We start from the raw sequence: 16,515 nt of genomic DNA, 5'->3' as shown, positions 1-16,515 counted from the left end.
CTGAATAATTCAATTCAAAAAGCCACTAATTCCAATCAAATCCCAGGGAGGGTGGTTCCCCAAAATCTTATACATTGATCTTACAATGATACAGAAAAGGAGCCAAGAGAATATGATGAAAATAAAGGTAAGCAGATGGATCCCAGTAGTTCTCAGACCATCAAAGCAACTGTGGTCCCGGCACAGGGTTAGACAGGCTGTGTATGCCAGTGAAGACAGAGCCTAATGATACCTCCCTGCACTCACAAATAAGAGACAAAGGAGACACAGGCGCAGCAAGAAAATTCTGTAAAAAAGAGCTCAGACCAACCACCCATCCATATAGAATGTGGGACTGGACCCACCTTGTCTTACAAACAAACAAAAAGTCTACATGGAATGAAGAACCCATGTGACAACAAGCCAGGAGAAATCTTTACAATTTTGTGGGAAGGATAGATTTTAGGTGTGTTTCTTCAGGATCTCACGCGCCTGAGGGATGACTTTGAACTCCTGATCATTCTGCCTCCACCACCCAAGTGCTGGGATTCTAGACATGTGCTATGCTCCGCACCCCCCATTTCTCGTTTACATTTATTTATTTGCTTATATGGAGAGGAAGACACTTGCATGCCATGGCACAGGTGTGGAAGTCAAAGAACAACTTGAGGGAGTCAGTTCTCTCATTCTAACAGTAGGCTCTACGGAGCAAACTCAGGCCTCCTTATGCTTATGATGTGTGTGCACTCTGAATATCCATATGCCTATGTGTGTTCATGGGTGCTACAGTGTTTAGAAGCCACAGGCTAACACTGGAGGCCTCCTCAATTACTTTCTACATTACTCACTGAGGCAGACAGGCAGGCTCTCTCAACTGAACCCACAGCATGTCAATACAGCTAGTCTAGCTAGCCAACTTTCTCTGGGAAGTCTGTCTCTGCTGTCTAAGCATGGAAATTACATGCAAGCTGCCATGCCCGGGGGCACTTACACAGTGTACCGGCTGGTTTTATGTCAAGTTGACACAATCTAGAGTCATCAGAGAGGAGGGAGCCTCAACTGAGGAAATGCCTCCATAAGATCTGGATGTAAGGCATTTTCTTAATTAGTGGTTAATGTGGGAGGGCCCAGCACATGTTTGTGGTGCCATCTCTTAGCTGGTGGTCCTGGGTTCTATAAGAAAACAGGCTGAGCAAGCCATGTGGAGCAAGCCAGTAAGAACACCCCTCCATGGCTTCTGCATCAGCTCCTACATCCAGGTTTCTGCCCTGCTTGAGTTCCTGACTTCCTTTAGGGATGGAAATAGAAGCCTTTATTTAAATAAACCCTTTGCTCCTCAACTGGCTTTTGGTCATGGTATTTCATTATAGCAACAGTAACTCTAAGACACATAGGTTCTGGGGAATCTGAACTCTGGTCCTCATCATATACAGCAACCACTGAGCCATCTTCCCAGCTTCTCTACATGAAAGAGCTGCCTGAGGAGACCTCCTGGGAGCAGACAGTGTCTCTGCACTCTGGTAGAGGAATGAGGCAGTGTTAATCCCGGGGTAGCAATACAGACTTTGCAAGCTGGCAGGTCCTATGCAGACAAAAGCTCTATACACTCTTTAGTCTCCTTCAACCCTGTGATGACTAATCTTGGTTATCAAGCTGATAACATCTAGAATCAACTAAAACCCACACTTTGGGGCACTCCTATGAGTGATTTTCTTAACTGGATTATTTGACATGGGAAGACATGCCCTAAATCTAAGCTACACATTCTGGTGGCAGCCTACACAAAAGGACATGGAAGAAAGAAGCTTTGCTTTTTACCTGTTTGCCTACACTCTCACTGACAAGTTCATCTATACTGTTGCAGCAAGTGATATTATGTATAATATATCTTATATATATTTCAACTTTTTCAGGATTCCCACACAGACTGAGAACCAACAGCTCTCCAGGAATCCTCCCGGACTCCAGCACCAGATTGGGACTCTGGACATCCAACCTCATGGACTGAACAACTGCTGATTCTCAGCTTTTCCACTGTGAGACAGACATCATTGGACTACCCAGACTATGTCCTGAGGAGGTCTACTAAATCTCCTTTAATGTCAGGTCCATCAGATCTGCTCTTCTAGAGAGCCCTGACTCACACAAACCTGCAGCATTTATTTTGTGCCAGGTGCTGTATTAAGTGCTTAGATTCAGCCATGAACCAAGTGAACAAAAGCACCTACTCTCTCTGAATTTAACACCAGCAGAGAAAAGTTAAATAATAGACACAATGTGTGAAGTATGGCGTGTACTAATAGGTACTAAGACTGTTTGACAGTGGGGGCAAACTGGGGAGAAAGGCTCTGGCTGCAGAGGATACACCCACCAAACAGAAGTTATCCAGCAGAAGACAGAAAGCTTTATAAAGGGCAAAGAACAAAGATTTTAGGCCTTGCAAGCCATACAGACTTGCAGCTTCTTGGCCCCATCAGTGCATAGTAAAAGCAGCCATTATTGTTATGTAAATAAACGCCCCAATAAAATTTTATTAGTAGGTATACAGGCAGGACTGGATGTCTCTCCCTTGGTACATCCAAAAAGCTTGATGTGCTGTAATTTGTCTGTGCTAATTGGCCTCCTACTCAGCTGTATATCTCCAATAAGCCCAGAGCTACCACCAATCAGTCCCAGTGGACAAGTTCAAGAAGACGGTCCCCAGTCACTGTAATTGCTACCGACTAAACAATCAGGATCTGTGTGCTTTCAACAAAGATAATGGGGTCAACTAAGTATAGACTAAAGTCTTTAAAATCATGAGCCAAAAGAAGCCATTCCTCCTTTAAAGATGATTATCTCATGTATTTTCTCACAGTAATATAAAGACGAAGGGAAAAAGTCATAGGAACTAAGTTCAGATTTTCTTCAAGTTTCAGTAATTACACACATGCATTAATCAAAGATGCACAATGGGAATCCCTACAGACAAACTCAAGCCCAAGGAAACTAAAGGGCTCCTTGCCTTTCTCACTTGCCCCACCCTTGTCCTAGCAGCCCATGGCCCAGGGGACTCACTCACGTAGAATCGCAGCAGCGCCCCATCTGAATTGCAGCACCAGGACCTCCTGCCCAAGTACTCATGCGCTGTGTTGAGCAGCATGAGGGAAGACGGGAGCAGGGGCATCTCTGACATCCCTGGGAAAGGCCAGACCAACAGACAGTCAGTGCAAACATACCATGGCAAGAGGACCGCATGCACGTCTCCTCTTTTCTCTCTGTCACATGAACAGACTCTTCTCTTTCCTTTTTCTGTCTTCTAAGTAATTACTGAACTGGCCTTAATGAGCAATCTATGTTTATCAAAACCAACTGAAATCATACAGAAAAATGTAAACGAGTGCTTCATTCACAAAACAAAACAAAACAGTCTTAGACCCGAGAACCAGTACAGCTGCTGCCCATCTCTCAAAGCACCTTTCTGTGCTTTCCAAAGAGAAGGGCAAGTTACAATAAGAGGCCTCAATACTACATGGGCAACTTCCGAAAATTCTCATGTACTGCAGAAGGAGAGAAAAACTATTGAACTACCATTAAATTATTATCAGTTCCCTAAAAAGTCCCAGTATTCTTGAAACTCTGGGCCATACATAAGTCATTAGCACCTTTTAACTGGCTCTTTTTTGGGGGTGGGAAGGCAAAGTAAATTAAAACATATTTAAATAGAAAACACCAGAAGGCATTGTGCACAGTTATACACAGCTTCAGTGTCTTTTACAAAATTTTACTACTGACCAGTCCCAAACAAAAAAGTAAACATCCCACTCCCCACAATCCCTTCAGATTATAAAGGTTCAAACCATTCCAGCCTTCATGGGTTCTTTAGTTTGCATTTTTTTAAGGCTTTATTTTTTACTTTTGTGTACATGTGTCTGTGTCTGCCATGGTGTGGGGATGTCTGTGGTAGCCAGAGTGCTCTGAATCTGGAGTTACAGGTGGCTGGGAGGATTCTTAAAAATCATGAGTTTCCTCCCACACAAAAGCTGCTTCTCCTTCCTTAAAAGGACAGTTTTAACTCCCCACTCCCCACAGGTCTGTAGAGGTAGAAGAGGCAGCTGTGGTTCCTTCCTTTCTCTCTCACTGAGATTTCCCTAAGGGCAGGAATTGCTATCTCTAGCTATCAGCTCTTTCAGTGTCTACAGCATCTGCAGGACTTACTCTGAGATCATGCACGTCCAAGGCCCCCATCCAGTGATTAAATGAGACAGCAGGACAGCTCTGAAGAGGCACTGTCACTGCAGAGTTCCCTGACAGCCTAGCCAGGGTCTGTCAGCCAACACCTCAGCTAACTTCTCCCGGCCGGCTGACCCTGCTGCTTCCCCATGCATCTCACAATCCCGGTGTCTAACAGACACCGTCTCAGCGTCAGCTTTGGTAACTGAGCTCGTAGGGCCTCTTGCTGCTCATCCGGAGCTATGTCCTTGGGATTGGGTCTGCTCATAGAACCAAAGTGGAATTATGTCTCCTCATAGGACCAGAAGTACCCTGCCTTCCTCTGAAAAGGCCTATCAGTTTGAGGTGGGTGGGGTCTCCATTAACCAGTTCTCTATAATGAGAGGATATTAGGATTTTGTCCTAGAATTTGGTCAACTCCTTCAGTTCATGGGGGGGACAGGGACACGACATGTCCACAGAACATGTCAGTTCCTCCCTGGGCAAGCTGCTCCAGCTGAGGGCTCTAGTTTTTCTTGTTTACTTACTTGCCCACAGCTTGCTTGCTTTTCTTTATTTCTTTCTTTTCTTTTTTTCTTCTGAGACAGAAGAAAAATGTAGCCCTGGCTGCCCCAGAACATGCTATCTAGACTAGACTGGCCTTAAACACACTCACAGAGATCCATCGGCCTCTGCCTCCCAAGTGCTGGGATTAAGTGCCCAGCATTTGCCAATAGCTTTTAGAAAACTCTTTGTTATGCATAATTAATTTTAATTTTTATAAGAAAAATAATAAACATTTATGTTTACACAGTTTTCACTAGTAAAGTCTTTTGGTAATACAATTTAGTACTATTTGTCAAGATATTCATTACTAGAAGTTTATACTTTAAAAAAAAAGTACCCTACAACATGGCCTCTAAGAAACAAATACCATAGAGCCCACCTTCCTCTGCTGGGTTTTGGAGCTGCTGCTGGTGGCACAAGGAACGGAAGGTGTCTTCCTCCTGCCAGATGATCCTGTGCAAAATGATCCAGGGCAGCACTGAGGAAACATAGGGCTCCTTGGGTTCCTCTTGCACAGCCATGCTGCAGTCGATGACCTGGCAAAGGGCACAAGTGTATCACAGCATGCCAGCCTCCTCCCAGCCCCTTGAAAAGAGCCTGTATTGCAGTGCCTTCTGGAAGAGACGAGGCATACCATCTGCCTACCCCTATAGCTCTAACGTGGGAATACCGACTGAGCAGTACCCCAGGTTATCATCAAAGTCCCACAATGGCCAGTGAAGTCACATGATGTTTCCTCATGCCACGTACCTACTATGGTGGCAAAGGGAGCCAACAGCTCAGGGGAAGGCTGGCATGGAGAAACTACTGATCCTGTGGGCATATACAGATGCTACCATAAAAGCAGGAGCAACAACAGGGGTCTCAGGCACAGAGTGACCAGAGACAAGCCCCTGAGGTGTCCAGATAAATGACTGTGTTATGCCCAACACCCAGAAAGGGCAGGGCATGAGGGCAGAGGACACACTCACGAGCAAGGATCCCAGAGGGTGGCCCAGAATAGCTTCAGCCCAGAAAGGAAAAGAGGAGAAGCAGGCTGGGGATCAGCACACCTTGGCACACTCCCCAGACAGTATCTGAAGGGTTTAGGTAAGGGAGGAGACATTCATATTTCAGTGTTTAAAAGGTACCTCTGTGGCAGGACAGTAGCTGGGCTAAGAAGGTAGAAGGTATGGAAAGAACTGCTATGGGGCTACCATAGTTTATGAAAGACATAGCGGAACAAAATGGAGGGCAAAAATAAACGCCAGAGTGGTTTGGTAGGACTTACTCATGGCCAGAGAATGAGTTTAGAAGATAGCAAAGAGCACTCAAATGAAGGTTCTCTGCCTCAAAGCCTACCTGGGTGACACAGGGTACTATGGCCAATCTATGGTTTGATGTGCTACCCCTCAACGGGAAATTCTAGGGTATTCAGGGGTAGGGAACCCCAGCAGGGAGCCAGACCTGGGCTCTAGTCCTCCCTCTGCCTCTTGGCACACAAAATGCAGACAGGACCTCCTCATTAAGCCTGTCTCTGCCCCTCTGGAACAGGAAGTCTGAGAACCGTTGTTATCCCATGTGCTGCATCAACTCTAGACCTGTACACAAAGCAGCCCCAGAAGGTTTGCATCTGTGGAAAGGCACCTCCTCAAATTCTGAAGTTCTAGCCAGAAAAACCAACGTGTCCCTTTGGGGTACATAAGTCAGTGAGTATCAGTGAACCTCAGAAGGCTGTATCGGAGACACACCTGGTGAGACAGCACAGTGCAAAGAGGAGCCGAGGTTACCTGGATGAGGTTGTTGGTGAGCCGGACAAGGCCAGTGGTGGAGGAGGATTCCTTCAGGATGCTGCCACTGCTGTCTGATGACAGTGCCTGCTCGATACCCAGCAGCAACTGGGTCACTGTGGCCACCCACTCTTCCTTGGCTGCAGATTCACTGGAGTTCACCATCTGCTGGACAGCCTCATTCAGAGCCACATCAGAACATTCAAAACACTGCTTGTGGTCCTTCAGCCGCAGAAGTGAGTCCTGAGCACAAGAAGCAGACAAACGAAAGCTCTATACACCGGGACCTCAGCCCAGGACTGAGAAAACTAAGGATGGCACCAAAGCAAGAGCAGTTGCCACTTTGGCATTTTCATGCAGCCTTGAGTGATCTGCAAGGGCACACACTGACTTGGGTGCAATGGCAATATGGCAGGCCACCAGCCAAGGTGCTTTTGGAAAAATGCTTTACTTTTGTGCCTAATCTTCCCATTTATAAAGCTGGGCCTCTGTGAATAGGACCACAGAATTGCCAAGTAGCAAAACTGAGGCTGAGTGACTAATTCCTTTGTTACCTCTTGTGCTGGTTTGAAAATGACACCCATAGAATCATATTTGAACACCTGGTTCCTAGTTGGTAGAACTGTTTGGGGAAGGATTGGAGGTGTGACCTTTTTGGAGGAGGCATATCACTAGGGAGGGCTCTGGGGCTTTAAAAGCCCACACCAGGCCCAGTCTGACCCAACTTGCAGATCAGAATATGTGCTCTTTTTTTTTTTGGGGGGGGGGTTCGAGACAGGGTTTCTCTGTATTGTTTTGGAATCTGTCCTGGCACTCGCTCTGCAGACCACGCTGGCCTCAAACTCACAGAGATCCGCCTGCCTCTACCTCCGGAGTGCTGGGATTAAAGGCGTGCGCCACCAACAACTGGCCAAAATATATGCTCGTAGCTACTGCTCAGAGCCTGCCTGCTGCCACACTTCCAACCATGACACCCTCTGAAGCAAGTCCCCAATTAAATATTCTTCTACACGTTCTATAAGTATCTCTTTACAACAACAGAAAAGTAACTAAGACACTTCTCGGATGTATTATGTCCCTCCACTGCCAGGTCTCGAGGACTGAGGCATGGTGAGGAATGTGCCAGGGAGGAACTGTCGGCACAGGAGGGCATTAAATTGAGGCCTCAGAAGAACAACTGTCTGGTAACTGATGAAGTCATCATTCTGTGCACCCTTCTTCCCCAGTGCCCATGTGGGGTCAAGGTCTGAGTCCCTCTTAACCTCAGCCATGGCATCATCACTCACAGATCTGACAGGCAGCTTGTTGGACCAGCAGGAAGCACCTACTGCCTGCCCTGTGTCCATTTGACTCTGATCCACACCACCCCCAACCCCAAGTCTAGGCCAGGTGGCAGCTCCTATCCACCTTTCTCTGGGGTAACACAGATATGGGAGCATAAATATTCCAAATGCCTTTGGAATATATTGCACAATTTGAACATAAAACTTTCTCCCAAATCACCAAGCCAGGAAAAGGGAACTCTGCTTCTTAGAGAAAGCAGCCTCCTTCAACAGGGAGCCAGTGGGGAAGGGGCTATGGAGTATACCTGTGGTGTATACGAAAATCCAAGCTGACTCCTTCTGATCAAAACTGAACATGCAAGAGGCAGACATAAGACAACGTGCATACAGATTTCTGTCAAAGTTGGCAGAGATGAGGATCCACCAATAGTGCTCTAACAGAACACATGGCTCAGGGCCAGAATGAGCAAAAAAGCAGAAGACTAGCTGCCAACTAGTGTAGAGACCAAATTACCACTCTCTGCGGCCAACACCACCATATAACCAAACAAATAAACAGGAAACAGTAAAAAGAAACAGGAATCTCATTAAGAGACCAGCTTCAATTAAGCAGGCATAAATCAGTAGGGTTCTTACAAATCAACAACGTACAGTTAAAAAGTATAATAACAGCCCCAAATAGTAACATCTAAAAATTAACTCAACAAGAAGGAACCATTGCTACACTGAGGAACTTAAAAAGCAGCTTGCTAAATTGAGACCTCTTTCTTGTACCCCCCTCACCATGAGAAGGATTCTGAATTTGATCCCCACTCCAGAAATGACAAAGCAGGCAAGTTAAAACACACAGAGCATAAACACATGGCCACTGCAGTGGGCAAATATACTTTCAGGACTGTTGGTACGCGTCCAGCCTCCTACCTCCTCCCCTCTACAGCACTGCAGCCTTCCTGGAGACTGCCAGGTACTCAGAGGACACCAGTCCTCTATGTGGAATAACGAGTAGATAAGCACTGTGCCAGCCTAGGAAATGTCATCTAAACACATGGAACAAACTTAACAGCGAACAAAATCACAACCATTTGCAAATACGAAAAGATTCTGACAACATAAAAACTGAGAACTTTGCATATAAAAACAATAAAAGTCATGATTTAAAAGTAAACAACATACTAGCAAAAAAACCCAAAATTCTATCAAGATCCAATGAGAAAATACTCCAACGAAAAAGAAAACAGGCAGCAACAATTGGAAATCACTTATTCCTAGGAGCAGAAGCTCCACAGTGCACGGCCCAGACCTCAGAACAGCCCATAACACTCCCAGGGCAACACTCCCACAAGGAATGAGCTTTTAGCCAAATCTACTGATGGCATCACTGACGGCAACAAGATAACAACGGAGCATTAGAGCCATCCTACAGAGTAGAGAGGGCTGGCCCTTTTCCTCCTGCCTGCCACTCATACCTGACTGGATCATTTATCAAAGGCTATCTCTCCACACACCATCATTCTAAGCATCCCTTCAGGTAACTATGGTCAGACACATTTAATTAGGCCTCACCAGTGTCCTGCCTCACCCCCTAGGCCAGGAGCTAAAGCATGCCTTCTACCACTGTTCACTCCCCTTCAACCGTCTCTTACCTCCCCTCCTGCCATGGCTGAGGAGCCTCCCCAATTGATCTCACAGCCATGCCTCTTAGGGTATTTCCCAGTTCAACAAAGATAATAATTAAAATGCCAAATGAAAAGGCTGGAATATTACTGTACTCTTTTCCAAAGAGGAAGTGGAAGGATCCAGTAAGTTAGTGCATAAACCATAAGTAGACAGGAATCTAGGCTTGTCATCAAAAACATTACTACCACCCATGTTTGTCTCTATTCAACTCAGGACAGAGGGGATGATGGTAATGATAGGGGCATCTCCACAGTGCTTGCTATGTAGCAGGTACAGCATCAACATCATGAACAAGAGGCATAAAAGAAGTTAGGAGGGAACACATGACTTCAAACACAATGCTAGTATTTTTCTTCACCAATATGAGTCTGTATTTTAACTTCATTCTTTACACTGTACAGATCTTACCAATTTTATATCTACTCAAAATTAAGTTAAAGTACAATGAAAACCAGAGTAATAAATGAGTATATATGTGGATGATATCTTAAGCATTCTTTCCTCCTGTCTTACAAAAGTTTAGTCAAGTGTGGGCTCACCTAGAGCCACGCCTAATCCTAAAATCTGAACTCGTAGGTTCTAACACTCTGCCAGTCTTGACTGTACCTTTCATCTAGTGTCATCTTAGAGGGCAGGCTAAACTCCCGCTGCTCTCTTCCACTGTTTTCAAAGGCTAGCCCAGAACTTCCAGAGGTATAGACATACACACATGCCACAAAAGTAAAGACAATACAAAACTCGGATGGGGACCCAAGCAGTGAGCACATACCTGCAGCAGAAGCAGCTGGGCTGGCCTCTCAGGAATGGAAGTCATAAACTCCAGGTGTTTGGCTCTGTCAAACCCACTGGTACACAAGGTGGGCCGGAGCAGACGCACCACAGCCTTGTAGTCACCTGCCTCAAACAGCCGCTGAATCTCCTCCAGCGACTGGCATCTTTCCAGAGACTTCAGGTTTTTATCAATCTGAAAAAGGTCCAAAAAATATTGACTGATGGCAAATCCCTCACCTCCTCCCTGAACTTAGTCAATGCTTGAACCCTCCCATCTAAATGAGAAAGACAAGATTATACTCTAGCCCTTGTTCCAGCCAAAATACACTAGGTTCCCCACTTAACAAAATCAGTGTTCATGCAATGTGTATACTCCTTCAAAAATATTTAAGTTAGAAAAAAAATTTATGTTAGTACCAAGATATATTCAAGTGTCTAAAAACAAACACACAAAGCCACTGCAGAAGCAGAGGGTTCTTGAATAGTGTCTGCCAACAGTGGGAAAGCATCATCATGGTCACAGTTCACAAAGCCAGACTTGAACAACCATGGGCTGCCTGGCTGCCAGACTCAGAGAAAGAGCAAGGGGTAGACACACATTATGGACCCACAGGGCCCTTTCCTCAGAGGGCCCAATGCAGCCCTGGCACAAAGGCAGCAGAGTGTCTGGCCTTATCCTGAAACAAAGTAGAGGAAGGCAGAGGCCTTCAGCCATGTGAGCACATCACAGATGGAAACTACAGCAGGGCAGAGGGAAAACCGTGAGAAGAGCGCCAGCCAGCAGATGCCTGGCACATCCACTGGGCACTGCTCTTGCACTCCCATGCACAGCCAGACCAGCACCGGTCTGCACAGTCAGCACTTCCCTCCAGTCCTGCTGGGGCTGAGCAACAAGGACTTCTAAATCACTCTTGGTCACCGCTTGCACACTTGCCAGCTCGGAAAGCTTTCTGCCAGTGGAGTCTGTGCCAGGGCTGCCTCCCTGGGATACCTGCACTGCCCCTCACCCCCATCAAGGACTGTCCGTTCAGAATGTGGGCTTCTCCTAGTCCACAGGAGCAGATCACGTGGTCTGACTAGGTCAACCAGAGAAGTCTTCCACCAGGAAAATACCACTAAGATGCCTACTCACTTCCTCCAGAGAAACAACAGAGTCATTCTGAAGGTTGGGCAGCCGGATGACAACGTCTCCTTGCTCAGCTCCTGCCTCTGCCTGGATGGCACTGGAGTTCTGGAGCATTTCAGTGCAGATGTCATAGTTCTCCAGGGCTTGTTCCATGTCTCCCTGGTCAGAAGAAAAACCAAGAAATGGGGGCAAAAGTAGAGAGCTAATTGTGCTGTCCAGTCCCGAACATTCCTGATCTCACTAGACATTAACCCAGTTTCTGCTTATCTGCTAAGAGACAGGATCTCACAGTCCAGGCTGATCTGACACTATGCACAGGCTGGCCGTAAACACTCTTCTTCTAAGTGCTGGGATTACAGACATGTGCCACTAAGTTAAGGTTTTTAATTCAATTATTGCTATGCCCCTCGCTTCAGCACCAAAAGGCCTTTCCAGAAAAGTGGGGCTAAACTGAGGTGCTATCCAGGATGGCAGCCACACTTGGACTGCTGACACGCTGGCAATTCCCACCGCGCCCCACTCCCTCACACCAAGTCAGCAGAGTTACAAATGTCTATTTCCTCGATATAGCCAGTTCTCTGCCTTCCCTCCCTGTCAGGTGTTAGGGCATGTTCTGACCATGGAACCAACCTGTAGTGCCAAGAAACGTGCTTTCAGCCAGTAAACACGGACAACAAACTCCAGCCAGCCATCTTCAAACAGGTCACGCTGAGATGAGGCAAATGACAGCTGCAGGAGGTCACCCAGGCAGTGAGTTCCTGGGAAGTCGGGTCCAAACCTGCCTGTCACCACACCAGCAGGGCAGTTCCGGGGAGACACTAAAAAACATCAGGCCAATGTGATGCCTTCATGTGCATCATCCAAACGCCCTCCCACTCCCCAGAGGTCTCCTTCAGCACTCCTTATAGCAGCCCACAATGTTGCCAGCCCCTGAGCAGCAGGATACAGAGTAGCTCAGACACAGTCACAGAGAACAAGAGAGCTGGGAGGAAGGGAGCTGCTAATTTAATTTCACTGACTGAACTTATGTACATTCTACCAGGTAGAATTTTAAAAGGCTATCTGAGAAAATGACTGGAGACACACACAGCACTGACTAGTCACTCCAAAGCTGACATTCCCCTTCCTTAAATCCCAAGTAGCAGTAACAGCAGGTAAGGGCTACGGCTGCCACCTCATCAGTGCCAGGGGACTCACTGGAAATACTGAAAAGCCATCTCAGAGAAAGTACCCAGGGAACTGCGTGACCTAGCACCACCCCTTTAGCTTCCTCTAGCATAATGGGGTTCAGAAAATCACCACAACCTGTGGAGCTTCTGCCTTTGGTCAGTAGCCACTGGTCCAGCTGCAGCTCCATGCAGGAGAGAGACATTAGCATCATGTCCTGGAAGACAAGCACAGGAAGGGCGGGGTAAACTCACTGTAAGACAAGCACAGGAAGGGTGGGGTAAACTCACCAAGATTTACCAAATCCTGAGATGACCAAACTAAAATGAACTTGTCTCATGTATCCCAAGCTTGGCCTCAAGTGCCTATGCAGGCGATGGTTGACCTTGAACTTCTGCATCTCTTGTTTGCACTTCCCAAATACTGGGATTACTCATTGTGCCACCAAATCCAACTGTTTGTTCCAGGGCTAGGGAATCAACCCAGAGCTTTGTGGATGCAAACTTTCTACTAACTGAGCTACATCCTAGGCATTAAATTTGCTTTTTACAGACTTGCTTAAAATTTACATATTTTTAATGCTGTGTTAGAGTGTGTGTATGTGTATGTGTACGTGTGCTGTGGTATGTGTGTGCAGGGTCAGAGAACTTGCAGAGTTGGTTCTCTCTTCCACCTCTACATGGGTTCCAGGGATCAAACTCAGGCTGCCAGGGCCTACCCAGCAAGCTCTTTACCCACCGAGGCCTCTCTTGCCACTCTCAAATTTACTTTTGATGAAAACATAATTCTTCCTTTCACCTTTTTTTATTTACTAAATGGTAATCACAGCTACTTGCCAGGATGTTTAGAAAAAACAAGAGATGGCTCTACCTAGGGAAGAAGCAACCTGTCACCTCACCCCTCTGCCAGGCCGGACACATGCTATCCACCTTTCAACACTCAAAAATGACAGCAATGTGATGTGTCATCCCCAGGGTACTAAGGAAGCTAAGATTAGGCAATGGGGCACTGCCAGCCGGCACAGCTGGGAAATGGGCAGTCCATTTCTGGATTTCAAATGCTGGTTCCACATTATTTCTGGAGAGAATCAAGTCCAGTGGGAAAAAAGCTACTTGAGAGTATCCCAGTGAGATCTGCTCAGTGAGGAAGCAATGGCTCCACAGACAGGTCAACTCCAGCCTGACTGTCAACTAGAAAGATTACCTGGACTGGGTTCTGTGGTATTTGGATGAGAATGGCCACCAGGCTCACAGGTTTGAGTACCTGGTGCCCAGTTAGTGTAAGAACTAGAAAGTTATGGCCTTGTTGGAGAAGGTATGCCCCTGGGCACAGGCTGAGGGTTCTGTGGATGGAGATGTGAGCTCAGTTGCTGCTCCTGAGACATGCCGGCTAGCCATGAGGGTGATGTACTCTTATCCCTCTGGAGGTGTAAGCCCCAAATAAATCCTTCCTTCTCTCAGTGGCCTTGATTATGGTGTTTTATCAGCAATATAAAACTAACTAAAATAGATAACTCTCCATGTTCCTACCCCAACACCTGGCATTCTACCTTCAACAAGAGAAGTGGACCTAATAGCCTGGTTTGCTTGAGCTCTAGAAAACACTACAGCAGGAACCCCCAATAGAGAATGCAGTAGACAGAGTTGACAAGGCATGGCTCCCAACTGCTGGAGTACTCCACTATTCCCCTAAGCATCCTACTTAGCCTGTATTCTGTGTCTCACCTGATAACTAGATGAATAGGGCAGGGATATAGCTCAGTGGTAGAGTGCTTACCTAGCATGGACAAGGCACCCGATACCATGCACGCACACAAAAACACTTTTTACAGATTAGTAATAGTTCTAGCCAGTCAAATAAGGCAAAGGCTTCTTTTTCCTTTTCCTGCAACCGCTCATGTCAGTAAACAACACTAGACGCCACCCACATGGCTTGCTTCTTCTTACTCAAATCCAGATAGACTGTGTTCCAGAACCTCAGCTCCACTGCACTGCCATTAATGGGATCTGTCACCCCCATGGCTCAGCTGGCAGCAGCCTCCTTCCAGTCCGCTACACTCATTCTCACCCCAGAGTATTACAGTCAGTCTTTAGGGGTCTTCTGAACACACACAGGCCATGTGGGTCACCGCTTCAAACTGCACAATGGCCTAGGTTCCAGACCCAGAACTAAATAGAGCAAGTGGGCTGGACACACCAGCCCTGCACCAGGAAGATCCCTGTCACTGTCTCCTGGGACCACCGATGTTAGCCCGGAAGAGGCCCCAACCTTGATGTGCTCGTTGCTGCAGTCCCTCAGTAGCGGGTTGGGCAGGCTGGTGCTGTGCCTCCTCCAGCTGTGGTAGACGCTAAGAACGACATCCGCCAGGCCGGGGGGCCACTTCAGCAAGAACTTGTGGCCCATGCTCTTCAGATAGCGCATCATCAGCTCCAGGATGCCCCCATTGGTCAAGTTTTCCATCAGGAACTCATGCACATCCTGCTTCTCTGTCCAGAGAAGGAAAATAACCCCACCAAGATGAAGAGCCCCCCTGTGACCAATTTCTCTTCTCTTCGGAAGAGGATACCTTGGCTCCCCACTTCCCTCACTCAGTCTAGGTAAACCTAAGGCCACACTGCAGTGCTAAAGCCAGGCTCAGCAGAGTTCAGTGCTGACTCCAGCACCTGTCAGTGGTGAAGAAGCCTCTCAAAGCTCCCATGTCTAAGATGGATATCAAAAGGGCTCACCTCCAAGTGCTGCCATGTGCAGTGAATGAGATCAGATGCACAAAACACAGTGTCTGGGACACAGCACACACAGAATAGATGTGGTAACACACACTAAACGTGCAAAGGCATGCCTCTGATCCAGTGTCAGATACACAGCCTCAGGAGTACAGCAAGTATGCACCTGGACCCCTCAGCTGACCATAGGCAGCTCCTTCACCAATGCCCATGAAACACCCAGAACCATCATGCAGAACAAAACCTAGGCAGGTTACAGGTCGATGGAAGGAAGAACTCCAGCAGTGACGGATCACATTGCTGATTCCTACCAGATTCCATGAATGTGGCTGAATCAAAGGACAGTCGATGAGGTCCCGCATTGGAGAAGCTCTCCAGCTTGGCTTCTGACTGAACTTCATAGTTATTAAATGGATCATCTTCCTCCTCAGGGTCCAATTTTCTTAACCTACACAGAACATGCTCAAATCACAAAAGCCATACCACTCACTGTGAGAAAGAATCCCAATTCCTCCTAATAGAGCACTAGATTGAGTCAAGATGACGCATACTCAAACAGATAGATGAGAGCAGGCATGCCCAGGCCTCCACGAGACTTCATAAGCCTGTGTGGTCTATACCACACTTACTCATTTAGACCACGACTAGACCACTGCTGAGCAGCAGCCATGTGCCAAGCACAAAGCTAGGTCCCAGAATACAACCATAACACAGGGACGGTTGATGGGAAGCTCTTCTCTCAATGGGAGAGGTGAACCATGAACAAGTACTCCCACACAAGCAACCCAAATAAGAACCAACCACAAGCGCTTGTTTTAGACAGTCACAGGGCCCTGCTCTGGGGAGCAGAACCAGAGGGAACACTCTCAGGCTGACAACAGAGAAAGGTTAAACACAAGCAGAAGAACACAGATGTGCTGTGAGGCCCATCCCAATTTTATCCCTCCATGGCTCCTCACACTGTGGACACCACCTCCAGACACTTCCCTAGGGCCATGGTTTGGCCACCTCTGTAGCTTTCTCAACCAGCACCTCTACAGCACAACACTCAGGCCACCTGTAAATATCTCTCTCTGGACACTCACAGTAACAAATATTCAAACTTCACAGAAACTGACTCAAATAAAGTAGGTATAAACTACACACACAGAAGACAGGAACAAGACCCCAGGGGAGGCCAAGCAGGGCTAAGGGGAAGACAGGATCACTCAACTACAAAACAATCCGTCACTCTTCCTAGAGAAATGCTTTCCTGTACCACA

General features: G+C 47.0%; 1 protein-coding gene across 5 annotated transcripts in view; it reads right to left on the bottom strand.

The window, feature by feature from the left end:
• The window catches only part of Cabin1 (calcineurin binding protein 1), a 112,064-nt gene that overhangs the window by 80,761 nt on the left and 14,788 nt on the right, over window positions 1–16,515 (bottom strand). For all 5 annotated transcript variants that reach the window (XM_027394218.2, XM_027394216.2, XM_027394217.2 and 2 more), the window contains 9 exons: window positions 15,565–15,701; window positions 14,799–15,016; window positions 12,669–12,747; window positions 11,994–12,181; window positions 11,370–11,522; window positions 10,236–10,430; window positions 6,507–6,749; window positions 5,117–5,273; window positions 3,041–3,156 (listed from right to left, as the gene is read on the bottom strand). In XM_027394218.2, coding sequence (XP_027250019.1) covers window positions 3,041–3,156; window positions 5,117–5,273; window positions 6,507–6,749; window positions 10,236–10,430; window positions 11,370–11,522; window positions 11,994–12,181; window positions 12,669–12,747; window positions 14,799–15,016; window positions 15,565–15,701 — 1,486 coding nt within the window. The remainder of the gene's footprint in view (window positions 1–3,040; window positions 3,157–5,116; window positions 5,274–6,506; window positions 6,750–10,235; window positions 10,431–11,369; window positions 11,523–11,993; window positions 12,182–12,668; window positions 12,748–14,798; window positions 15,017–15,564; window positions 15,702–16,515) is intronic.

Source organism: Cricetulus griseus (assembly GCF_003668045.3).
Source record: "Cricetulus griseus strain 17A/GY chromosome 1 unlocalized genomic scaffold, alternate assembly CriGri-PICRH-1.0 chr1_0, whole genome shotgun sequence".
Taxonomy (NCBI): domain Eukaryota; kingdom Metazoa; phylum Chordata; class Mammalia; order Rodentia; family Cricetidae; genus Cricetulus; species Cricetulus griseus.
Note: the sequence above shows the minus strand (reverse complement) of the source record. Positions and strands in the feature narration are given on the sequence as shown.